The sequence below is a fragment of the Lissotriton vulgaris genome, chromosome 7 (genome assembly GCF_964263255.1).
Source record: "Lissotriton vulgaris chromosome 7, aLisVul1.2, whole genome shotgun sequence".
Classification (NCBI taxonomy): Eukaryota; Metazoa; Chordata; class Amphibia; order Caudata; family Salamandridae; genus Lissotriton; species Lissotriton vulgaris.
The window spans coordinates 597,175,638-597,201,417 of NC_141695.1; the positions used below are offsets into that span (position 1 = coordinate 597,175,638).

Genomic DNA, 25,780 nt, shown 5'->3' on the forward strand with positions numbered 1-25,780 from the left:
ATCTTCCACGCTGAATTATTATCTCTGTGCAGTGATCAACATGGCTTGTGTTTCTTTGATTTCTTGACCCTTTACCAAAGACTGTATCTGGTCCTATCATGCCTTTATTCCTATTTTCTTGTTGTTGTAAAGATGTTTTAATTTTTATTGGCACACTGTTTCAACAGCCAGTTTGTATGGCAACTCCGCATTCAGCGCCGAAATTTCACAGAAGAAACCGACGTCAGTGTGCCAGGAGGGACTTTTATGGCTCCTCTGACGTTATGTTGAGAGCCGACGTCGTTACGGAGTCATGCGGCGCCACCCCTTAGCGTACAGAGGTGCTGCAGGAAAACGTTTCCGGATCCAGTCGTATGCCTGGGAAGAATTCACAAGTTAAGGAATCTGTGGCTAGACTGTGTCTCCACCAGATACATTGTTGCCGAAGGTAAGTAACCAGTTTTGCAGCGTGAATCTTTCTGGATTCACTATACTGTGCATTATTCCGCGGTCTGGTGGTTGGGTCCGGAATCGTAGTAATAAATTTTTTTTTTCGTAGCCCAGGTGGGTGTCAACGTCCCACCTTTTGGTGTATTTCCGGTGACGTCGGCACGCTTCCTGAGGAAGCTCCCACTCTTGGGCACCATCTTCAGATAATTTTTTCCGAGGTTGGGTCTGGATCGTTCCCGAAAGGGCTCCAGACATTTTTGGAGAAAGAAGAAGAAAGATACACATTTTGGACGAAAAGATATTGGAAAGACTACAGGAGACTACATCATCGAAAAGGACGACGAAGGAGAAGAAGAACTTCAAGAACTTCGACGTCCATCGGAGAATGCACGCTCAGGGGGCCCCCTGACCGCAAGAGATGGACAACACTCCTTTCAAATTCTGCCTTAACTGCCACCACAAGTATGCGCAGAAGGACCAGCACCCGGTTTGCAACCTTTGCCTACCGGTCGACCACGAGAGCAAGGACTGCAACGCCTACTCCGCCTTCACGCCGAAGACTCTTCGAGTTCGAGCGAGGCAGAGGATAGCCAACGCCAGCATGCAGGGCAAGGGCCAGCCACCGTCCCTTCGAGACCTGGGGCTCTCATCAGACGAAGAGGACAACGTCGCCGGTGAAGACGACGGCTACACGGTCGTAGAGACAGATAACACGAAGACTCCTAAGAAGGTAGGAGACTCTACGGCCCCTAAAACCTAGAGAGACCCGGACTATCAAAAAAACGAGGGCAAATCCTCGAAAGCTTCGGCGTCCGCAGCTACACTCAGGCGCAGCGGATCCTCTGAGAAGGACTCCCCGGCACCGAGAGCTGGAGAACAGCAAAAGACGTAGAAAACGTCCCTGAAAAGGAACGTTCGACTCAGAGGGAAAAAGACCCAAAGATCACTTCGGCGCCGACAAAGGACCCGAAAGCCAGCTCGGCACCGAAACCTTCGACGCTGAAGGCCGGCCAAACCATTCGATACAGACCACGCTGCCGAAATGGAAAAAAAGAAGAGACGGCTTGAGGCCGAGATGGAGAACAACCTGCAGCGGAAGAAAGAATTTGACGCCAGGATGAAAGACTTCATGATCCTGACGAAACCCAAGCCACAGGTTGTCGATAACGGAGGAGGAGGACTACGACGTCGAAGGACAGTCAGGGAGCGCCGAGGGGTTCAACGAACCAGAAGGAGAAGAGGCCTCCTACTACGAATATGAAGGGGACGACGACCGCAGGACGCTCCTCGGGTCTGCATCCTCGGAGAATCAAGATATAGATTGGCAAGACGTCGACACCGAGAGCCTGGAGGAGAGCGTCGACACGTATCCTTCGAGGCCTTCGCCACCTGAAGACATTGGGGTTTACAACAAAGTCATCAGGAATGCAGCTGCAGTTTTCAAAGTAAAACTCGACGAAGAGAAGCAGAATGCAGATTTCCTTCTAGAGACACTGCTCCCCACACAAACCAGGAACCAGTACCTGCCCATGCTAGAAAGCGTCATGGCACAGGGGAGAGGGGCTTTCAAGGAGCCTGCAACCTGCAAAGCCGTCACACCCTTGGACGGGGAAAAAGTATAAGCACTCCTCCAAGGACCCACCCTACATACAGGGCTCGGTCTCAGCAGACTCCATCATCGCAGCCTCGGCAAGGAAGAGGGCCAATGTGCCAACTACTTCTGGGCCACCCCAGACAAAGAAAGCAGAAGGGTGGACCTGGTTGGGAGGAAAATTGAACGGAATGCGGCAATGCACTGGCGCATGGCAAATTCCAACGCACTGCTCAACAGGCACCAGTACCAGATCCTGGAAGAACTGGGACAGTTAATAAAGAACATGCCTCAGGAATTCAAGCAAAGAGCTGAACACCTTGTCGAGGAGGGTAAGAATGTGGCAAATTCTTGCCTCAAAACCGCCCTGGACGGAGCAGACACCTCCAGCAGAATCATGATGATGGGCATCACGGAAAGAAGGCAAGCCTGGCTCAGGGTTTCAGGCTTCAAGCCGGAAGTGCAACACAGTATCCTGAACACCCCATTCAACGGAGAGACATTGTTTGGGGCTCCAGTGGATGAGAAGCTCAGCCAGCTGAAGAAGGATAACGAGACTGCAAGATCCATGGGGGCATTGCAGTTCAGAGGTTCTAAGAGAGGCACCCCGTCATGGAGGCCTAATGGAAGGGGAGGAAACCAGCCAGGGTCTTCGCACCAGGCGTTCCAACAAGCCCACCAGGCCGACACACATACACAGCAGGGGCAACAGAAGCAGTCCTGGCAGTACCAGCCAAGAGGCCAGTCCTTTCGCGGGAGAGGGAATGGACGTGGTCCGAATAAGAGAGGAGGACAAAAACCCCCCTCTAAGTGACTCAAGCAAGCTCCATGTGCCTACCCAAGCAAAAACTCCCAGGGTGGAGCACAAATACAACAGACGGGAGTTACGCGAAGTAAACACCTGCGAGCATGTAAGACTAGTGGTAGGAAGACTAAAGCACTTCTTCCAGGAGTGGAAGAGAATAACCTCAGACAAATGGGTACTTAATAGCATACAGTTCGGGTACTGCATAGAGTTGGAAGGGAAACCAACGAACAGAAAGCCAAAAAGAAGGGCGCTAGCACAGAAAGAGCTAGAGCTCCTCCAAGAGGAAGCAAGAGAGCTCCTGCAAAAGAAGGCCATAGAACCAGTACCTTACAGAGAAAGGAACAGCGGCGTGTACTCAACATACTTCCTGGTACCAAAGGTAGACGAAACAATGAGACCCATCCTGGACCTAAGTTCTTTAAACAAATTCATAAGGACGCAAAAGTTCAAGGTGACCTCCCTGCAAGAGGTACTTCCCCAATTGCAAGGTGAGGACTTCATGGTCACCATTGACCTCAAGGATGCCTACCTGCACATCCCAATGAACAGAGGGCACAAGCAGATTCGTCATCGACAAAGACCACTACCAGGTCACAACCCTGGCGTTCGGCCTCAAATCGGCACCAAGGGTCTTCACAAAGTGCCTCGCTACAGTCGCAGCACACCTACGAAGGGAAGGAATACACGTATACCCTTACCTGGACGACTGGCAAATAAAAGCAAGTTCATACAGACCATGCAAGCAGCACGCACAGAGAGTGACAAGCACGCTGATGAACCTGGGATTCTCCATCCACTGGGGGAAATCCTCAATGGAACCAGAACAAATGAAAAAATTCCTGCGAGCACAGATCGACACCTTACAAAGCAAGGTGTTCCCCAGCTAGAAGAGAACGATAGCGCTGGTGAAGGAGACGCAGCTCTACCAGAAGGAGCTCGGACAGTGAGGACGGCGAGCAAAATCATGGGCATGATGGCATCATGCATACACCTAGTGCCAAATGTACGGCTACAGATGAGACCTTTACAGGAATGGCTACAAGAGCAATGGTCACAAGCTACAGGTCGTTGGGAGGATCTAGTGGTTGTAACGCACTCAGTGCAGAAAGGGATGGCATTGTGGAACATGGGGAATATAACAAGGGGGAAGCCTCTGACGCCACCAACGCCAACAGTGACCATCACCACAGACGCATCCCAGAAGGGTTGGGGCGCTCACATGGAGAAACTCAGAGTGAGTGGTCTGTGGGCACCAGCAGGTGCGGTCAAACACATAAATTACCTGGAGTTGAAGACAGTTTTCCTCACGATAAAGGGATTCCAGACGAAACTGTACAACCAGAGAGTGTTGATCCAGACAGACAACTCGACAGCGATGTTCTACATCAACAAGCAGGGTGGGACACAATCCGCCCCGCTTTCGAAGATAGCGCAGGAAATATGGAGATGGGCCATCACACTAAAGATCGACCTGCTAGCCATACATCTACCAGGGAAGGACAATGTAGAAGCAGATTGGCTCAGCAGGCAGACATCGGCATCCCACGAGTGGGAGCTCAATGCACAAGAGACAAGGAGACTGTTCGACAGGTGGGGGACACCGTCGGTGGACCTATTTGCAACACGCCAGAATGCAAAATGCCGAAACTTCGCATCCAGGGAGCTCGGGGAGGGGTCCCTGGGGAATGCCCTATGGATAGACTGGTCCAGGACATTTGCTTACGCTTCTCCCCCTATACCGCTGATGCACAGGGTACTCAGCAAGTGCAGAACGAGCAACATGATGCTGATACTGGTCTCACCGCAGTGGGCCAGGCAGACATGGTACTCACAGATCATGGAGATGACACAGAGTGCACCCCACAGATTCGGGAAAATGCAAAACGGAGAGGTGCTGCACCCGGAGACAGAGAGCCTGAGCCTAGTAGCGTGGCTCCTGAGGACATAGAGTTTGCACATCTGAGACTGCCAGAAAGCACCCTGAGGGTTCTTCGGGAGGCATGAAAGCCCAGCACACGGAAGTACTAAGTATCAAAATGGAAGAGATTCACACTGTGGGGCAGGAGGGAAAAGCTGCACAATAAGATGCAGAAGGACTCAACGGTGCTAAAGTACCTCACGCACCTGCTCGACAAGAATCTGAGCTCATCCTCATTCACTTGGCAGCGATAGTTGCTTACACAAGAGGAGAAACATGCAAGAGTTTCTTCACGTCACAGATCTTTAAGAGGTTCCTTGAAGGAGCAAAGAGGATCGCACCACCAAAGAGGGTGCTGCCACCTGCATGGAACCTTAACCTAGTCCTAACGGAACTCATGAAAGAGTTTTTCGAGCCAATCCACAAGGCCTCCCTACAAATGCTGACCATGAAAACAGCTTTCCTAGTAGCAATCACCTCACTGCGCAGAGTGAGCGAACTACAGGCGCTAACGCTACAAGAACCCTACATCCAGATACACAATGATAGGTTGGTGATGAAGACGGACCCACACTTCATGCCAAAGGTGGTGTCTAGGTTCCACATGAACCAGACTATACAAATACCAAGTTTCTTCCAGAAACCAGCCAGAAGCCACAAGCGCTGAAAGGGCACTGCACACCCTAGACGCCAGAAGGGCAGTCATGCACTACATTGAGAGAACGAAGGAACACAGGAAAACAAAGCAATACTTTGTGTCCTTCGCTAACAGTTTCATGGGGAAACCAGTAACTAAAGGAACAATTGCGCGATGGATCGCCCAAACAATACAGTTCTGCCACGAACGGGCAGGACAGGAACTAGCAGAGGGTCGTGTGCCCACACTACCAGGAAAAAGGGAGCGACAATAGCTTTCCTAGCTAACACACCCATTCAAGACATATGCCTGGCGTCAACATGGGTTTCGGTACACACGTTCACGAAGCACTACTGTGTGGATATACAGATGAACAAGGGAGCACAAGTCGGACAAAAGGTGCTTCAACACATATTCAATAACCAACACTCATCTTCCACACAGCCGCCACAAACATGAGAAACCGTTACAAAGTCTATGCACAGCATAGTGAATCCAGAAAGATTCACGCGTCAAAACGAATAGTTTCTTACCTGTCGGTGTAGTTTTGCAGCTTGAAGATCTTTCTGGATTCATTAGCGAACCCACCCACCTCGGCCAGAAAAATGAGGCTGGAGAGGAAAAGGTTATGGAAAACAGGGTTAAACCCACTAAAGTCAAAGGGACCTGGGTAATTAATGGTACAAAGGGAAGGGGTCCCAGACAAAAAAACAATATATTGCAAACTTATATCATTAATGCATAATTAATTCAGGGTGCAACGCTAGTGAATGCAAAGAAGTTTTATTCAAATTTGCATGATTACCTTTTACTGGTTAGAGTTCATAATCCATTTGATTATATACATGACAAATTCGTATTAAATGTACGTGCCCACATACACAAAGGGGAGGGGGGAGTGAAGGAAGTGTCAAGGACAGGGTAGGGTCAAGGAATAGTCAGATTCATTCAGTGGCAAGTATTAATCACAATTTATAGTATAGGTACATGTGGTCCTTTTGGCAAAAGGCCACACCATAAGGCTCCTAAAAGAGTCCAACATATAACTGATGCACAAAACCAAACTCTGCTTTAGCCGTTAAGGTCTCGCTTGGGGTAGGAGATTGGTCGCAATTGTGTAGTCAACGTTTCGACACGAATTCTAGGTAGGAAAGTAGTCCTTACAGGGCGGGTCTTCTTCAGGACAAAGAATTGTGGGTGGGCAACCTCCTAAAGGTTCTGAAGTTCCTCAAAGCTTCTTGTCAATGGAGACCAAGATCCTTAGCGGTGGTATGTTTCGTCGCCACTAATTTAGGATTCTGTTATAGGCAGAATGGATCATTTCTGTACGACACTCATGCACCTACTCCGATAACTGGTGCTGTCCAGTTCAAAATGGATAAAGGATGAATGGGATACGTCACTAATATTTATTTATTAGGCAAACAGAGTGGATCTATCTCATACACAACTCTAAGGGGTGTTCCGCTATCTGTCACTGGCCTTTATCAAGTTTAAGCAACAGTTGTAATTGCCTCTACTTATGGAGCATAGATAGAGCGTCTACCGCTGGAGTTTCAAGGATGATTCATAACATACTACGCCAATATTGCAGCATTATCAGAAAAACGAGTTGATCTAACGTCAGAAAAACGAGTCGATCGTATGTATTTGACAGGGGCCCCTTAGGGCAGTTCAAACGCAAGCCGGAAACATCCGAAGTCTAAGGGTACACCAAAGCTCAGCCACGAACGAGAGGAAAAGGTGGTTGAAACAGAGACAATACTTGGAAAAGAAGCCTTAGTGGCTAAAGAGGTGAATGACTTAGTTGAACATTGCCATACCTTCGGAAACCGAACGAACCTGAGAAAAAAGTATCCGAAGATGGCGCCCAAGAGTGGGAGCTTCCGCAGGAAGCGTGCCGACGTCACCGGAAATACACCAAAAGGTGGGACGTTGAAGCCCACCTGGGCTACGAAAAAAAAAAAAAGAAAAGACTACGATTCCGGACCCAACCACCAGACCGCGGAATAATGCACAGCATAGTATATCCAGAAAGATCTTCAAGCTGCAAAACTACACCGACAGGTAAGAAACTATTCGTTTTATAATGTGAAAAGGAAAGAATATCATCCCAGCATTACTCAATAGACACTTTTGCCTAAAGGAAGGGTTTCCTGGCACGAATGCCAAAACTACATAGCATAAGCATTCCATTTGGGGGCATGGCCAAGATGGCGGCTCAAGAGGAGTGTTTTAGAGGAGCTCCTCCACCGAGGATATTAGCTGCCGAAACCGCTGTCTTGGAAACAACCCCCACATGTTAAAGCTACAGCCGAGGGGCCGGTCATTGAGTTCTGTAGGCCACACAGCGCAGCAAATCGTGGTAGACGGAGCTGTGGTCTGCAGTGGCGGTCCACGAAGAGATCGCATAGATGAAATACCCGACCAATGGGGGCGGATCGACTGCCGAACTGCTTCACTGTAACCCACTCCTCCAACCTCGTTCTGGAGGCGTCCTGTCACCGTAAGCTAATCCAATGAACTTGCAGACAGACAAGCGGGGGTGTCTACTGCAGGCAACTAGCCGGGGCTGACTTACATGCCGTCTGACAGAGGAGCTGCACGGGGCCAAGGCCATGACTGCAGGAGGAGGAGCCCCCCAGTGGGGGCCCTCTTTCCCAGCAGCAGAGCAGTGAGCGTGGGGAGGATTACACCTATATTATAGTTATCAAGACCAGGGCACTGACACCCTCGCCCGCCCGCCCCACTTGATGACCAAAGTGGCCTGGCGTCCTCATTGATACCTGGCAGACCCAGGCAGAGCCCCCTTAGGGGATGGGGAACCCCAAACTGTGGACTGGAAGGTGGATCCCCATTAGAGGAGGGGCCATGCCTGTGTGCCTTAAGATTGGATCTTAAGAGCTTGTCTCCACTGCCCCGGGACAGCTTGGGGACTCCTGGTCATTCATCTGACTTGACTTTGCCGCAGTTCCCCTGGCAGGGGCTGGAGTGGTAGCAGTAGCTGGCCTATCCCTCCGCTGAGAGCCCAATTTAGCAAACTACTGGGGGAAAACCTCCCTTAAAGATATAACCACCACAGAGCTCTCAGCCTCACCTGCTCTAGACTGAATACCTGAACAAGACACGCCACTGGCTCTCATCATAAGGCACTCTTTGTCAAACTTAGAGGGGATATAGCTGCACTCTGGGAAGACGTTGCCACAGATCATAAGGTAGTCAAAAAGATGTGGCGGATCTTGGACAATGAATGGCAACCCTAGAGACTAACAGGGATGTCAGAGAGAAGGAACTGGAGACTCCTAAACGCAAACTGATAGAGCTGCAGGAATGGGATGAAGAATTACCGATCCACCTTGAAGAATTGGAAAACCGATCCCACTGCTCCAATATCCGGACCAAAGGAGTTCCTCTCCCGGTGGATGCTGGAGCCTTGGAGAGCTACTTCATTCTCCTCTTCCACCACATACTTCCCGACCTGGCCGACAAAGAGATTACTCTGGACTGATTGCACAGAGCCAGCCACCCCTCTGCCGCACCTAGGCCTGCCTCAAGATACCCTTAACTGCACTGTGCCCTCAAAGTGGCAACCAGCTTCCTGTGTGAGAAACAGATTAAATACAGATGTGCTCACCCCTTTCATCTGATATTAGTTTGGGAAAAAGAAACACATCATACGAACCATGGAGGTGGCTAGCTCCAGCTTGGGACTGCCTCCCTAATCGCACATTTTAGACCGTGGGACCCTGCCTTGAGGCACCATGCTTTGTAAGACACCCAGCAAAGGCCGTCTTCGTATCCCTAGGAGGGGCACACTCAGGCCTACACAAGATGAAAGCCACCGGGAACGTACAGCGCTCCTTCAGCATCTTCAGGATCACAGTGCAAGCCAATTACGACACCCAGGAGCATTCATACTTTTCTCCTGCCCGTCACTCTCCTGATTTCCTGCATCTGTCCAAAGCGTCAACCACTTGCATCTGTCCAAAGCGTTAACCGCTTCTATCTCCCCAGATGGTTAAGGTGCTGAGCTTCAGTGTTGGAGACCTTAATGCCCCCGCAAAACGGTTAGCCCTTCTATCCCGAAATCGCCGAGAGAGTAGCAAATCAATACCTTTCTGAGTTCCTAGAGACCAATCACCTCCTCCGCCAAACCCAGACAGGTTTCAGACCAGGACAAGGGACGGATACCGCACTGTTAGCCGTGGTCGAAGAAGCTAGGGGCATACTGGACGTAGGAGGATCAGTGGCAGTGATCCTCCTCGACCTGAGTGCCGCCTTCGACACGGTGGACCACGCAACCCTTGTTCACCGTCTGGGACTGATAGGAGTGGCGGATTCCGCTTTAGCTTGGATCTCATCCTTCCTTGAAGACAGGTCTTTTCAAGTGACAGATGGACACTCCATCTCCAAGGCTCAGGCACTCAAGTGTGGGGTGCCTCGGGGATCCTCCCTGAGCCCCACACTTTTTAATGTGTACATGGCACCCCTCGAGGATATTGTTAAACCTTTTGGGATTAAATCAATAATGTATGCCGATGACACTCAGCTTGTCGTTTCCCTCAACCAACCAGACAACGCCCTCTCCAATCTATTCAGCTGTCTGTAAAAAGTGCACCAATGGATGTGTGAGTCCCGGTTAAAACTGAATGGGGAAAAATCAGAAATACTCCTTCTGGGAAACCCAAATAAAATCCCCACACCCCTTCCCTGGCCACCATGCATGGGATCTCCACCATCCCCAAAATCCGAGGTAAAAAGCCTAGGGATATGGTTGGACCAGGATCTCAGTTTTAAAACACAAGCGAGGAAAACTGCGGGAACGTGCTTCGGCCTTATGAAGATGGCACGAAAGATCCTCCATCTACTCCCCCTTCAATCCAGGAAGCTCTTGATGCAGGGGCTGGTGAACTCCAGATTGGACTATGGGAATGGGGGCCCCAGTCTCTGTAGTACACAGACTTCAATGTGCACAAAATGCGGCGGCAAGAATACTCACAGGAACCGCAGCGAGGAACTCGGCCAAGCCAGCCCTTAGAAGTCTGCATTGGCTGCCAGTTAAGGAACGGATCAACTTCAAGACCCTGTGCATTGCACATAGAATTCTGCACAATGAAGACCCTCCCATCCTCAGGCCTCTTGTGTCCCATCAACAATCAATCAGACAACTCAGATCCAACTCCCTCTCCCTTGCAAAAGTCCCCAGAATTAGTAAGGCCAGAACAGGCGGTCGCCTGTTTTCATACAATGCCCCCAGACTGTGGAATGCCCTCCCACTCTCTCTGAGGCAAGAACAAAACCACCTCAGATTTAGGAAAAGACTGAAGACTCTTCTCTTCCCCTGAGCATTCCCCCCATGACTTCCCACCCTCCAGGACTGCGGTCACTAGCGCCGGGATGCCCTAGGGTAGCTGTGCGCTCTACAAAACCCAAAATCAAATCAAATCAATCAATCCCTCTTGAGAGACTCCCAACTGTGATATAGCTCTTCAACACGATACAAATCTTAAAAAAGACTGGAAAAGGCTCTGGTGCTGCTGGTTCAAGAGGAAGTTCTTCTCCTCAGGGCCCAGCAAGAAAGCTGGAGTAGTGATATTGTTAACCAATACATTCCTTGGCCAAATTGTACGAACACAGGCAGGAATCCATGGGAGGCTCTCTTTTGGGAGTTGCAGTGAACACTTAAAGCTTCAACGTTCCGACATTGTATGCTCAAGATGATTGCCAGGGACGCTTTCTACTTCATGCTCCGGGCCTGGTAGCCGCTTCCCCAGACACCGACTCAGTGGTAGGGAGTGATTTCAGCCTTTTTCTGAATAACTCCAAGGATATATCGACCCAGGGGCTAAATCAGTCCTGAGCCTTTTCAGACTCAGGATAGCGATAGCTGATGGATTTAGGATTACTTGATGCTTGGCGGTTTAAATACTCATCATCTAGGGCCTACACCTTTTTCCCCGCCCTCCCCCTAAACTTATGGCCCGATTGTCTATAGCCTCCCCCCATACTCTTAACTAAAGGTTTGGTGGATATAGAGGTGGCAGCTCTGCCCGATCACTCCCTTATCACATACCGAGTCATGCCACCTCCCTTCATCATTGGCAACTTAATGATAAATGACTCACATATGACTACAAGAAAGAGATCCAGGAGGCCATTCAACACTTTCTGGAAATTAATGACACCAGCTACCCTGATCGCTCTGATATGGGAGATGTTGAAAGCAGTCTTAGGTTGGATGTTCTTAGCAATCTCTGTGCAACCTAACAAAGAGTGGCAAGCAAAAGCTCCAGAGGTGCTCCATCAATGTGCACATGCTCACACTGTATATAGGCCACTGACACTAGCAAGGTAGCAGCTTAAAGCCCTAGATTGGGACATGGCTGAATATGCAACCACCAAATATATTATGCTGGTGGCAAAAAGGCAGGTTGCATGCTCGCACTCAGATTACGAGCTTAAGCACATAGAGGCAGGTCTCTAAGATCCAAAATGCCGATAGCCATCAATTGCATGGCGATGATATAGTTGCCCAGACATTCGCACAATTCTATGCTGCACAGTACACAGCGGAAGAAAGAGACTCTGGGGAGACTCAAGGGCTCCTCTCCACAACGCCCTTTACACAGCTTCCTGAGATAAACACTCTTTCCCTTTGGAAAGGGCACCCTTATGAAGGTGGCTTTGGCTGCCATATCAAAGATACAGCTAGGCAAAGCCCCAGGAGCAGACGGCATCATTCCAGGTTTTTATAAATTATTCGGACCCCAGCTCGCTAACATTCTGCACACCTGTATAACTCGTTCAGTGAGATTGGTGCACGCCCCACCACAATGAGGAAACCTGTGATCACTGTCAATCCTAAGCCCGGAAAGGACCCCACATTATTCCCCCTCCTACCACCCCATCTCATTACTAAATGTTGACACCAAGATCTGCACAAGCATTCTGGCAACGCGCTCAAACCCACATATTCAATGGTTGTTAGCTCCTGATCAAGCCAGTTTTATCCCTGAAAAGTGGTTGCAGAAATAACACAAAACGCCTGCTCCACCTCATATTTATTTATTTTTTTATTAGCATTTTGTTAAGATACAAAACATTCCAACAACATAACAAGCTAGTATGATGTTGCGTCAATCCTTAATATTGCTGCATTCATAAAACATACAGCATTACATTATACATTAGTTGGGTACCTCGCTTATGCAACAACAATATAGCTTACATTGGGTAAGTGACTTTGAGGGCTGTTGACAATGTAGGAATTATATACACGATTGTCCGAAATCAAGATGTTCCTTTGTTACTATAGAAGACATATAGTCCAAGCAATCATAAATATACATCAAAATTTACCCCCTATTAATAGACATAAAGGACTCTCACAGCTCATTAGGGCCAGATGTATGAAGCTCAAATGGGTTCGCAAACGCCGAAATTCGCCAAATTTCGGCGTTTGCGAACTCATTTGAGCAAAATGGTATGTATGTAGCAAAGTTCAGTGCAAAATAAGGAATCGCAAATTTGAGATTCCTTGTTTTGCGATTGCATTTAAGGAATCTCAAAATTTGCGATTTCTTAAATGCAATGTATGAAGCAAAAGAAATTTGCTAATTGTCCTTAAGGAATCGCAAATTACCACCAACTTCAAGTTGGTGGTAACTTGCGAATTTCTTGAAAAATGCCCATTTTTGCATTTTTCAAAGTGCCATGTGATGCACATACATGCCCTTAGGGCATGTATGTGCACCACATGTGCACCCATGCTTATTTCAGGGATGCAACAGGGTGTCCTTTGGACACCCCTGCACCCTTGAAATTATTCTCAATTTGCGAATAGCAAATTGCGAATCGCAAATTGAGAATAATTTCACATGGCCCATAGAAATGAATGGTGAATTATTCCTTAATTGCGATTAGCAATTTGCTAATCGCAATGAAGGAATTTTAAGAAATCACTAAAAAATAGCAAATTTCTACATTCATCCCATTTTGCAATTCTCAAATAGCGATTCCTTAAAAATCCAAGAATGCATTCGACTGTGCACACTGGCCTTTTCTTAGGTGGGTGATGGAAGGGCCTGAAATGGTTATGGAGCGGCTATGCAAACCCTGCAGCGGAAGTGTGAGTTAACGGCTTCACATCCAAGCCATTCGCAATAACAAGGGGCACCCATCAAGGATACCCCTTATCTCCCGTCTTCTTTGCGAAGGTACATGGAACCGTTTGCAGAGAAGATCAGAATAGATGCAGAGATTAGAGATATCCCCTTCGGTGGCTAGGGCCATAAAATAGCCCTCTATGCCAACGATGTCATGATCAGCCGGACACGAGCCCAATCCTCTAATCCGTCCCTCATAAATTAGCTTCATTCCTTCAGAAACATATTGGGCTTCAAAGTGAATAGTCATAAAATGTTTCTCCCAGTTATAGGCTTCTTCAGGGCAAAACTATGTGTCTAGCCAGACACAGGGTTAAAAGTAGATATGTCGTCACAAATAATGCACCAGCATTCCACAAAGGCTTCTAGCCACAGTTGGCTCGAAATTCCCTCAGTTAATGGTATGTTGATGAACAAGGCTCTATTCCACTATTGATGGAAAGACGATCACTCCATATGGCGCCTTGTTAGGCTGTGTGTAGCTCAACCGCAAGTGTTCGGCCTTAGCACCCCGCGACCAGTATCGGCATGCATGCCTCTATAAAATCGTAGTCTATTTCAAGTCACGTGCATGTTTGCCTTAACCCTTATTATTGTATGTCTGCAAACTGCTGACACCTCATTTCATACGTCACCTCTCCTTTGAAAATCATACCCCTGTACCCTAATAATATCGAACCTCCTGTGGGTGATCCTGTTGCTTACTATTTGTATGAATTCACAAACCCCTCTCCCACTAAAGATCACACCTAGCTCCTGTTATTTTAATCGACCACATTGAAACTGGAGTACATGCGTGGAATGTTTTTCGTAAAAGCATAAAACCAATCCCAATAACCAACAATAACCACTGAAAAAATCAGTACCCTTGGGTTCCAAGGTAGTATGCTGCCTGATGTAATGCGCTTCAATGATCCAAGGGTAGTAAGCACTATATACTTGCAATTGCAATACAGTACAATATATAACTGTACTGGCCCATTCTAATATAACCCTCAGTGGTCGCGCAGTCAATTTTAGTTTACATAGGATACATAATAATTCCCTTATACTGCTTAGCATTCTTACTTTAATAAAATAAAACTGCTAAGGGTCATGACCATTACCTATGTAGAAGTACAACACTTTCGAGAGCACATAGATACTAACATTTATTTTAATAAAATCTAGCCAGTGAGAATTCAAAAATAAAGCAAGGCAATTGCACTGAAATGGACCAGAGCTTCGCCCTTGATCAGTTGGAGCATATAATGCCAAAATCCATACATGTGTCCATCATTGCTGCACAGTTTTTCTCAACATAAGTTAATTGAAACAAGAATATGTTACAGGAGGTAGAATACGTGATGGCAGCTAATACCCAGGTGTGAGGATCTTCTTGTAGAAAAGAATGTGAGAAGTTCTTAGGAGAAAAATATGGTTAACATTAACAGGATCTAACACTATTACTTTCTAAAAAAAACTCAATTCACAGTGCCAAGGTCAGAATGAGGCTCACCCAAAAGATGAAGCATACAAAATGGAGATAAAGATATCTAGTAAATGTAAAATGTGTGTAACTATGTAAAAATACTAAGGCTTCAGTTGTTAAGCTGGTATGTAATTGAAATATCGATAGTTTAATAAAATGTAACAGCATACTAAGAAATTGGATTATTATCTGGGGAGTGACTACCCACCTCAAGGAATAATCACAACCAGTGTCAAGGTGACTCGTCCAGGGCACTATATTAATCAGAGTTCAAACCCCTGGTAGCTATGGCACAAATCGCACACAGGGTTAACTTCAGGCTTAACTTCAGGCAATGTGTAAAGTATGTATGCCATACCAAAACAGTAATAAAGTTGAACTGCTCAGCATTAAAAATTCGAGGCCAAATTAGATAAATAGAGTGAAATGTAATAAAATAGTTCAAGTTCAGAAATTTGTATAGCGCACTACTCACCCATAGGGTCTCAAGGCGCTTGTGGGAGGGGGAGCATTATTTATCGAATAGCCAGGTTTTAAGTTCCTTTCTGAAGGAAATGTGGTTCTGTGTGAGGCGGAGGTGAGTGGGGAGAGAGTTCCAGGTCTTGGCCGCCAGGTAGGAGAAGGATCTGCCTCCCGTGGTGGATCTGTGGATGCGCGGAACTGCGGCAAGCGCTTGGTTGGGGGATCTTAGTTGGCGGGTGGGTGTGTAGAAGGACAGTCGTGTGTTGAGGCATTCGGGTCCTAGTTTGTAGAGGGCCTTGTGATCGTGGGTGAGGAGACAGAACGTTATTCTCTTGTTGACGGGAAGCCAGTGGAGGTCCAATATGAGTCTGGCCGATGCATTTTGGATGCGTTGGAGTTTTTTCTGTAATTTGGCTGTGGTTCCGGCGTAGAGGTTGTTTCCATAGTCCAGCCGGCTAGTGACCAGTGCGTGGGTGACCGTCTTTCTTGTTTCGGTGGGGATCCAACGGAAGATTTTTTTGAGCATACGGAGTACGTTGAAGCAAGAGGATGAGACGGCGTTAACTTGTCTGGTCATCGAGAGGGAGGAGTCTAGGATGAAGCCCAGGTTGCGTGCGTGGTCTGTGGGTATGGGTGCTGTGCCCAGGGCCGATGGCCACCAAGAGTCGTCCCAGGCAGAGGGGGATGATCCTAAGATGAGGACTTCCGTTTTGTCTGAGTTGAGTTTTAGGCGGCTGTTTTTCATCCATTCGGCTACTTCTTTCATGCCTTCATGAAGATTGGTTTTGGCGGTGTTAGGGTCTTTGGTGAGGGAAAGGATCAGCTGGGTGTCGTCAGAGTAGGAGATGATGTTGAGGTTGTGTTGTCGCGCGATGGATGCTAGGGGGCTCATGTACACGTTGAAGAGGGTGGGACTGAGTGATGATCCTTGTGGGACTCCGCAGATGACTTCGGAGGCCTCTGATTTGAAAGGGGGGAGTCGGACTCTCTGGGTTCTCCCGGCAAGGAACGAGATGATCCAATCTAATGCTTTTCCTTGTATTCCGACGTTGCTGAGGCGTTGTATGAGGGTGCTATGACAGACTGTGTCGAAGGCGGCGGAGAGGTCGAGTAGGATGAGGGCAGCTGTTTCTCCATTGTCCAGTAGCATTCGGATGTCATCTGTTGCTGCAATGAGGGCGGTTTCGGTGCTGTGTTTGGCTCGAAAGCCGGACTGTGAGGGGTCGAGGGAGTTGTTGGATTCAAGGAAGGCGGCGAGCTGGCTATTGACGGCTTTCTTAATGACTTTGGCTGGGAAAGGGAGGAGGGAAATGGGGCGGTAGTTCTTAAGTTCAGAGGGGTCAGCTGTGGGCTTCTTCAGGAGGGCAGTGAGTTTGGCGTGTTTCCAGATTTCCGGGAAGGTAGCGGAGTTGAAGGAGCAGTTGATGACATCAGGGAGATGGGGTGCGATGATGGAGTCTGCTTTGTTGAAGATGTGGTGGGGACAGGGGTCGGTTGGCGGACCTGAATGGATGGAGTTCATTAGGCGGATGGTGTCTTCAGGGGTGATTGGGTTCCAGGCGTTAAGGTTGTTAGAGAGCGGTTTGGTTTTGGAAGTGGGTGGGGTGGGCTGTTCTTTCGAAATGTTCTTAAAGCTGTTGTGTATGTCGGCGATTTTTTGTAGAAGAATGAGGATAATGAGTCGCAGAGGTCTTGGGATGGAGTGATGTCGTTTGAGGCTGCGGTGGGGTTAGTAAATTCTTTGACGATGTTGAATAGTTCCTTGCTGTTGTGGGCGTTGTTGTTTAGTCGATCCTTGAATGCTGATTTCTTGGTGGTGTTTGCGGGTGGCTGCCTTGAAGGTGGTCAGGTTGTCAGTGGTTGGGTTTTTTCTCCATGTTTTTTCGAGAGTACGGCATAGTTTCTTGGAATTCTTAAGGTCATCGTTGAACCAGGGGGCCTTTTTGCTACCTTGTTTGATCTGGTGGTTTTTCAGAGGTGCTAATTCGTCAGCTCCTTGAGTGATCCATTGTTTGAGTTTGGTGGCAGGTTGTGGGGGGTTGTGAGTCGTGGTAGTTTTGTAGCTGAAGTGAACACAGCTGTGGTCCGTCCAATGGAGAGCTGTGGTATGATTGAAGGAGATGTGTTTGCTGGAGGTGAAGATAGGGTCGAGCGTGTGTCCGGCTAAGTGGGTGGGGGTGTCAACAAGTTGTTTGAGTCCGAGATTGGCCAGGTTGTCCAGAAGGGTGGTGGTGTTGCAGTCGTTTTTCTTTTCCAGGTGGAAGTTGAAGTCTCCCAGTAGAATGTAGTTCTCGGAGTGGAGGGCATGCGGGCTGATGAAGTCAGTGATGTCTTCGCAGAATTGTTTACGGGTTCCTGGTGGTCTGTAGATGAGGGTACCTCTAAGTGTGGTCCTGGGGTCGGTGTGGATCTGGAAGTGGAGGTGTTCGGCGGTTGCAAGGTAGTCGTCGAAGCTGGTTGTTATTCTGGTGGTGTTCTTATGAACGATGGCGATGCCGCCTCCTGTTTGGTTGGTGCGGTCTTTTCGGATGATCTTGTACGCGTCCGGGATGGCTATGGCGATGTCGGGTGCTGATGATGCGTTCATCCAGGTTTCTGTAAGGAAGGCGATGTCCGGTGACGCAGTGTCGAGTAGGTCCCAGAGTTCTGTGGCGTGTTTGTGGATCGAGCGGGTGTTTAGCAGGATGCATTTCAGGTGGTTAGAGTCGGAGCTGTGTTTGGAGGTCGTGGATTTGGTGTGGGTCTTGATGCAGGCGAACTTGCAGGAGTGGCAGGCGAAGGGACCGTGGGTACGTCCTGGGGCAGCTTCGAAGCATTGTGGTGTGCGTCCGGGGTTAAGGGCTAGGAGAGTGGCGGCGTCATACATTATGAGGGTGGAGTGCGGGTTGCGGGGGCCAGGGGGTCTGGCGCTGGGCGCGGTCCAGGCGCGGACGGGCGTTGACGGGCTTACCTTTGGCACACCTTCGGCACGCATGGGGCGTGACCGCTGCGCGTCAATGCATCGGTCATATGAGGATAGTGGAGGGGGAGAGGCGAGGGGGGATCAGCTGGGAGGCGGGATCGTGGTGGAGGGGCCGGGCTCCTATTCACAACAACAACAAAAATGGCTGGCGATTCGAAACCGGGACAGGCTGTACACGATATTAATTAATGCGGAGGCAATGCGAGTCAATGAGGGCACACAAAGCGAGCACCACACCACAGCAGCTGAGAGTTTACTAAGTTATGGCGGATGCAGCTGAGGAGGAAATGCGAGCAGCGCAGGCTCCAGGAGAAATTATAGTAAGTTACAGGAATAAATAAATCGGCAGCAGAGTGCAGCGTGCAGCGCAGGCACCAGTGAAAATAGTAATAAGCAGGGTAAATCGGCAGCAGAGTGCAGTGAGATACGATACCCAGGTGGGACCAGGGGTCGTGGGGAGCGTCCGACAAAAATCCAATAAGGTGAATCGGGGGTATCCATTTAAGTGGGGCTAGAGCTAAGAAGCAAAAAGTGCCAATGATCATCAGTATTTCCAGTTCATTGAGACCTAGGTGTAATTTGATGCCGACCACAATAGAGTATGGGTTGAATACACTAGTCAACTTCGTCTGCTACAGTGAAAACATGTTTTGAGGTATTTTCACTGTAAAGATATGTTTAACAATAAATTCATATATGTTATAATTTTAAATACCACGCACCCTGCTATATGGGCAGTAAGGCCTACATTGGGCTGATAGGTCGAGGATCAGATCTAGCAGCGTTCCTCAGCACTGTGTACAACATATTCACGAAGGTGTCAACGCATTACGGAGCCCCCTAAGGGCTGGAAGGCTCTCACTGTTCATGCTGTGTCAACTGATGCCATTTGACGTCTCACCTTCGGATCCGGCACCTTTGCTGCCCTGCTTTGACCCAGCACTCATGTTCTTGCCGTCACAACTACCTTCTACCTTCATGGCTAGCACCGCCACTGCCACCACCGGCGTCATTGGCCCCACAGATCCACGTAAAATCCCTGCTTCACTCCTGTAGAGAGGCACAGAGACCACTGGAAGAGGAGGCTTACTGGGCACATCCTCATGAAATCTTTGGTATGGACTCGGACCTTGTGGAAGATCTTCCTAATGAAGACCAAGGGCAGGATCCCCTGCAAGATGTTCAGGGCCTATAAAAGCTAGTAGCCTGGATACTTCACCTGAACTGACCATGGAGTTTCCTGCTGGACCACCCACACTTGAGATGATGGCTCTATAAAATCATGTTCAAGCCTGCAGGGGCCTTGAATTTGCACTTTCCATCAGCAGAAAACAAAATCAATGTCCTCACTAAAGACCTGGTTCCTTCCTCAGCCACGTTGGAACCCTTGTTGCCTTTCAGTAAGGCTTTGCTGGGCCCTGTTCTGGTGGCTTGGGAAGCCGTCCTCTACACCAGCAGTTGATAAGCTCGTAGCCCGACAATACCATTCAACGCCAGGTGACCCGCCATTCCTTTCCACTCATCCTCCTCCTCAGAGCCTTGTTATACAGGCATCCTGCTAAAGTACACATTTGGGTAACACATTTTCCATGCCATGGTGCCATTGGATAGAGTCTACAAAAGACTAGAGGCTTTGGGCAAGAAAGCTTTTTCAGCCAGAAGCATGGCTTTGAAGTCGTTAAATGTCAAATGTCTTCTGGCCTGGTGTACTTTGTGGGATATGGCCCAGATGATGCTACCACATATTCCTGCAGACATGAAGTAATATTCTCACAAGGTCATCGCCGATGGAAAAAATGCTTCCCATTATATGCTTAAGCGGGGCCTAGAGACGACTGACTTCGTCTGGGCTATTTGTACCGCTGTCTCAATCCATTGCCACGCTTGGCTCCTGACATCTAACATTACTTTGGATGTCCAGTCCAACTTGATGGATTTTACCTTTGTGCCCTTTCGGTGATAAGGCGGATTCGGCCCTGGACAGATTCAAGATATTGAAGGCCATGGCACATTCACTGGGACTTCAGCTTCCTGAATCTGACAAGGACTTTCAATCCTTTCTTGATTTTTGCGGCTATGGGGGAGAGGTTCCTCCTTCGGTCTAGACTATACCAGCCACTCCAGCAGCAACCAAACCCACTCCACCAATTCAGGGGTTGTTCCAGAGCATGGAATTGTGGATCCACCTTGCAACTCTTCTCTTCCTCCGCTGCGCCTCAAAGAAAGCAGGTCCAGTTTGTTGCTCTGGCCCTTTCGGTGATAAGGAGGATTCAGCCCTGGACAGATTCAAGACATTGACTGCCATAACGCATTCACTGGAACTTCAGCTTCCTACATCAGACAAGGACTTTCGATCCTTTCTTGATTTTTGTGGCTATGGGAGAGGTTCCTCCTTCTGCCTAGACAATTCAAGCCACTCCAGCAGCAACCAAACCCCCTCGTTCACCAATTCAGATGTCGTTCCAGAGAATGGAACTGTGGATCCATCTTGCAATACTCCACGTCCTCCTCTTCCTCCCCTGCTCCTCAAAGAAAGCAGGTCCCTTTTGTCGCTCCAGCCCCAAAGGGAGCCTGTGGAAAGCTGAGTGTCCCATTTACTTCCTGTCTGGAAGGCCATTCCTTCGAACCACTGGGTCCTTGAAATTATGGAAAAGGGCTACGCCCTTACCTTCCTTCAGGTTTTGCCCTCCATCTCACCTCTTCACCTCGCCAGATCATTTGGCTATTTTGCAGCAAGAAGTGGCAGCTCTCCTTCAGAAGGAAGCGATGGAGTTAGTGCCAGACAGGAAATAGGCCATGGTTGCTACACACTTTACTTCCTGGTGCTCAAGAAAGACCGTGGCCTGTGTCGCATTTTATATCCCAGGAGCCTGAACTACTGATTCAAAAAGGAAATGTTCATGATGCTGACCGTAGCTCAAGTTATACTGACCTGATTTGCAGGATATTTACTTCCACACCCTATCCTGCGATTCCATTGAAGGTACTCGCGATTTGTTGTGTGTTCTGCACACTACCAGTTTGCAGTGCTACCCTTTGGATTGACATTGGCACCTCGAGTCTTCACCAAGATGATGGCAGTGGTGGAAACGTGTGTCAGACGGTCCGTTGTGCCGATCTTTAGGAATACTGTAGTTTGCAACTTCTCTAGCTCAAAGGGGATGTGGCATTGACAACATGAAGGGCTATTTATCTGCCTGGTCTGCTTTCCTCCATCTGCAGGATCAGCCATCCCTGTTTAAGTCCCCTATTGTCTTACATTTTCTTAAAGGCCTGACTAGCCTTTTCCATCCCACTCCATTTGTAGTTCCTCAGTGGGACTTGAATTTGTTTCTTATGTTCTTGATGGGGACTCTGTTTCAACCCCTACACATTTGTACCCTCCGCATGTTGACAACTAAAACATTGTCTTGAGAGGCATCACGTGTGTTAGGTAGGCCAGTGAGGGGCAGACCCTGAGCTGTGCCTTGTTCACTACCTTCTTCTCAGACAAGTTGGTGTTGCAAATCAGGGCTGCTTTCCTTCCCAAGGTGATCACTCCTTTTCACCTGGCCCAATCCCAGTACCCTTCCAACCTTCTACCCTCCACCTCATAATTCGAAGGAGGAGCAAAGGTTGCATTGGTTGGATCCTAGGTGGGCGGTTAATTACTACCTACAGCGCATCAAAGAATATCGCTTAGATGGCTAGCTTTTTGTGGACTATTATTGAGCCAAGAATGGGAAGGAGATACAGAAGAGGACTCAATCCGATTAGATCATCCTCTGCATTAAGATCCTCACCAAGAAGGAGCCTGAAGCAATCTGAGTCCATTCCACCAGCTCTAAGTCCACTACTTCGGCACTTGCTCAGGGTGTCCCGTCGCGGAAATATGTAAAGCAGCGACATGGGCTTCCTTGCAGAGTTATATTAAGCTTTACTGCCTTTTGATACGTAAGAACAATAGGACGGGCACCTGGCCAGTTGCTGTTACCACAAATTTGTAGTGAGTCAGGGAGGAGGGGCATGGGGGGGAAGAGGGGATAAAATACAAACAAAAATAAAATACTCACATGCCAGCTGCAGGCTGTCCGGACACCGCCTCTCTTCCAGGCTTCTGTAGAGCAGGAATCAGGATAGGCTCCCCTAAGCCAATCACAATGCTGCACTGCAGCGTTGTGATTGGTCTGAGCACCGTGGTTCGGCGCCTAGATGGGGAATAGATGCCTGGGCATGTTCTCAGAACATGCGAAGTGCACATGAATGTTTGGCCAGCCCCTGAGGGCCGGCCAAACATTCATGCGCGCTTAGGAGGGTGCCACAGCTTCTTCCCCCTGCGCTGCCTAGCCCAGCCCCACAAAACTGCCCTAGCACAGAAAAATAAAATGTTAATAACATGGTGTTATTATCATTTTATTTTTCCTTTTTTGGCATGCTTTAAGGCAGTGGGGCGACGCTCCTGCAATTTGCTAGATCCATCTTGCAGGATTTCCTGGTCTGAAACATCCATCAACCCTCCTCGTGGTCAGGCTATTGCTGTGAAATCTGTTCTACAGGTGAAGAATTTGCAAGTAGAAGTATCCATCAAAAGACAAGTTTACTTATCTGCAGCGGTGGCCTGTGCAGGTAAGAGTGGTGGGGTGATGGGGCTGGGTGGGAGGAAGATTTCGGCAGACGATGACCAGGGAAAATTATTTTTTTATTTAATTTTCCCTCATCGTCTGTCGAAATCCCCCTCACCCGGCCCCACCGCTCTTATCTGCACGGTCCGCGGTTGCCTACCTGTGGTGACAATTTTTCTAGTGGCTACTCGATCTACCTGCAGATTCTTCACTGACCCGTTTGGATGGATGAATCATAGGGAAAGGTAATGAGATTCAATACTATATCTATATTTTGTTACTGCAAACTCACACATTTTCACTCCCCCTCTCTTCGATTGCTTGGAGGAAAAATTACACTGATGCGCTGAGGTAGGCACTTTATGGACTCTGGGAGGTTGCCTGGCATCACTTCTGGCATCGACTGGGTCCAGTGCCCTCTACTGGTGGAAACGCAACTTTTCAGTTTTCCAGATCTAGTCACGCTCACTCCTGGGGATTGTTCTACAGGTGAGGAATGTACTGGTAGATAGAGTAACCACCAGAAAGATTGTGACTGGAAGTAATCCCATTTGAGAGATTTGCCAAATGGTAACATGGACATCACTCAATACCTTCGCCATAACACTACTGTTTTCACCCCGATTTTGGAACAGAGGCTTGGGTCAGGCATTTCTCTGTGACATTGTTTCTTTCTGAATGAGTTTACTGTTCTGTTCAATGTTTTAAGTTTTATTGAAGATCTCCTGATGAAGGAAAGGTTACGTATTGGTGACCCGACTGCCTCTCCTCTAGAACCATGCCAAACGATTAACACAGACCTCTGCAGCCCCTTCCTAAATCCCTAGTAGATCTGTGAGAGGCCATATTCTGTAGGGTACGACTGTCACAGAACTGAATCCCTCCCAAAACCGGTCTCATTCAAACTACAGTGTGGCACACAACTACACATTGGCATGCACTTCTTACCTGCCTCTGCATTTTCTATTTGTAACTTGTCTTTTAAAACAGCTCTCAACCGCTTCCCCTTGAGTCACACTTCCAACCTGCCCCTCTGATTGCTTCCTGTTCTGTGTTCATTTTCAGTCTCACAGGCTGAACACCTAGTGAAACCTATGGCCCATCCTGAGATCCTTATTATTGCAGCTTTCTGACATCCTGTACCATTCTCAGTTTTATTTTAGGCTGTTATCACATTTCTTACAACCTTCAATACTAATCTGCACTAGAATTTCCACAGTCCCCTCTAAAGTCAATATTCATTGTTTCTGTCACTCTCCCTTCAGCCAACCTGCTTACATCCTCCTAATTGTACTTTCTATTCCATCAGCCTTCTTTCATTTGCACTATTTTACCCTCTATAATTCTAATTTTCAAAGTCTCAACAGTCTGTAAACTGCTGGTCTTTAGACTCTTAAGTTTACATGCTCTCTAGAACCCTTCAACCCATTTTATTAACACCTGGCAGCTAGCATTGAACTCACATTTTTAACCATTGTGAAGCCCTTTGTTGCAGTTTTTAGCCTCCCCGCAGCCTTTAAATCTCATTCCACAGTCTACACGGAGGCTTTAATTCCAATTTTCACAGCATCTCTGACTTTATGCCCATACATTCGCAAATCTCAACACAGTCTACAGGAAGACTTTATTTCTCATTTTCACAACATCTCTTCCCTTAATGCCCGTACAACCACATGGCTGCCTTTACCTCCAATCATATAGCCTCCTGCTAGCTTTTAAGCACTATTTTCCCATCCAGCATGCTATTCCCTTTAGCAAACATCACATCATTTTACTAGCTTTTATTCCCACCTTCCATGTCCTTTTGCACACCCTCTACCCTCATTTGCTGCTGTTAATCCCATTCTCTCAGGCTTGATCTTTCCTAGGCTATCAAGTGCCTCATTCTCTTGCCTTCTACCTGTGGCTAATCCGCTTTTAGTTCGCATTCTTATGAGGTGTATATGCCCTCCTTTTCACGTTTGAAACGTTAAAGATCTAGTTAGGGGAAGTGATGAAGAGTTTTAATTGGGTTTTGCATGCGTCAGTTAAGACTCGGTGTCCTTTCTTTAAATAACAGATACGAGAATGTGCACTTTACCAAGAACTACGAGAAGTACATCAAATACAGCGTGGAGCAGGTGGGTGAGATGATCGAGAAGCTGTTCGACACATCAGCCTGAACTGGAGCTCACTGCTGGATGGATAGCAGCACTTCCTAGCCACCCTGCGGCCAACTCCCCTAAGCCCTCATCTACTGTGCATAGAGTAACAAAGGTGGGCTTCAATCCCCGCCAAAGAATTAAAATATTATAAAGTTTTTTAACAAATATTAATGTTTGTTTGCGTTTTTTTACCTATATCGTCATAATGTTAAAATACTGTTACAAGGAAGTCTGTTAAAGGGAATTACCTGGAAGACAGTAACCTGCCAAACCCGACCACATAGGATGAGATTGGTGTGGTCTGCTTTGACGTTTGGGTTTGGGGAGATGGATTGAGGGAGGTAAGATAGTCAGTTACTGCTTTGTTGGTTGGCTCTCTGGTCCTAAACATCAGCTGTGCACTGTTTCAGCATTGCCCATCTGCAGTGAAAGCGGTGGCTACAAGTGAGGTACACATATGCGAACAGTGAGCTAGAGCTGTGCTCTTTTGAGCACGAAAGCTTTAGGAAGTTGATAAATGAATCCACTATGTATATCTACATACTATTCTCCGATGGGTACTGGTGAGAAGTGGAGAAGAGAAAAGAAAGAT

General features: G+C 48.0%; 1 protein-coding gene across 5 annotated transcripts in view; it reads left to right on the plus strand.

Moving 5' to 3' along the window:
* Positions 1-25,353, plus strand: part of EXOC7 (exocyst complex component 7) — a 404,713-nt gene extending 379,360 nt beyond the window's left edge. For all 5 annotated transcript variants that reach the window (XM_086930707.1, XM_086930709.1, XM_086930711.1 and 2 more), the window contains one exon: positions 25,104-25,353. In XM_086930707.1, coding sequence (XP_086786833.1) covers positions 25,104-25,206 — 103 coding nt within the window. In that variant the 3' untranslated portion in view covers positions 25,207-25,353. The remainder of the gene's footprint in view (positions 1-25,103) is intronic.
* The last annotated feature ends 427 nt before the right edge of the window (positions 25,354-25,780 follow it).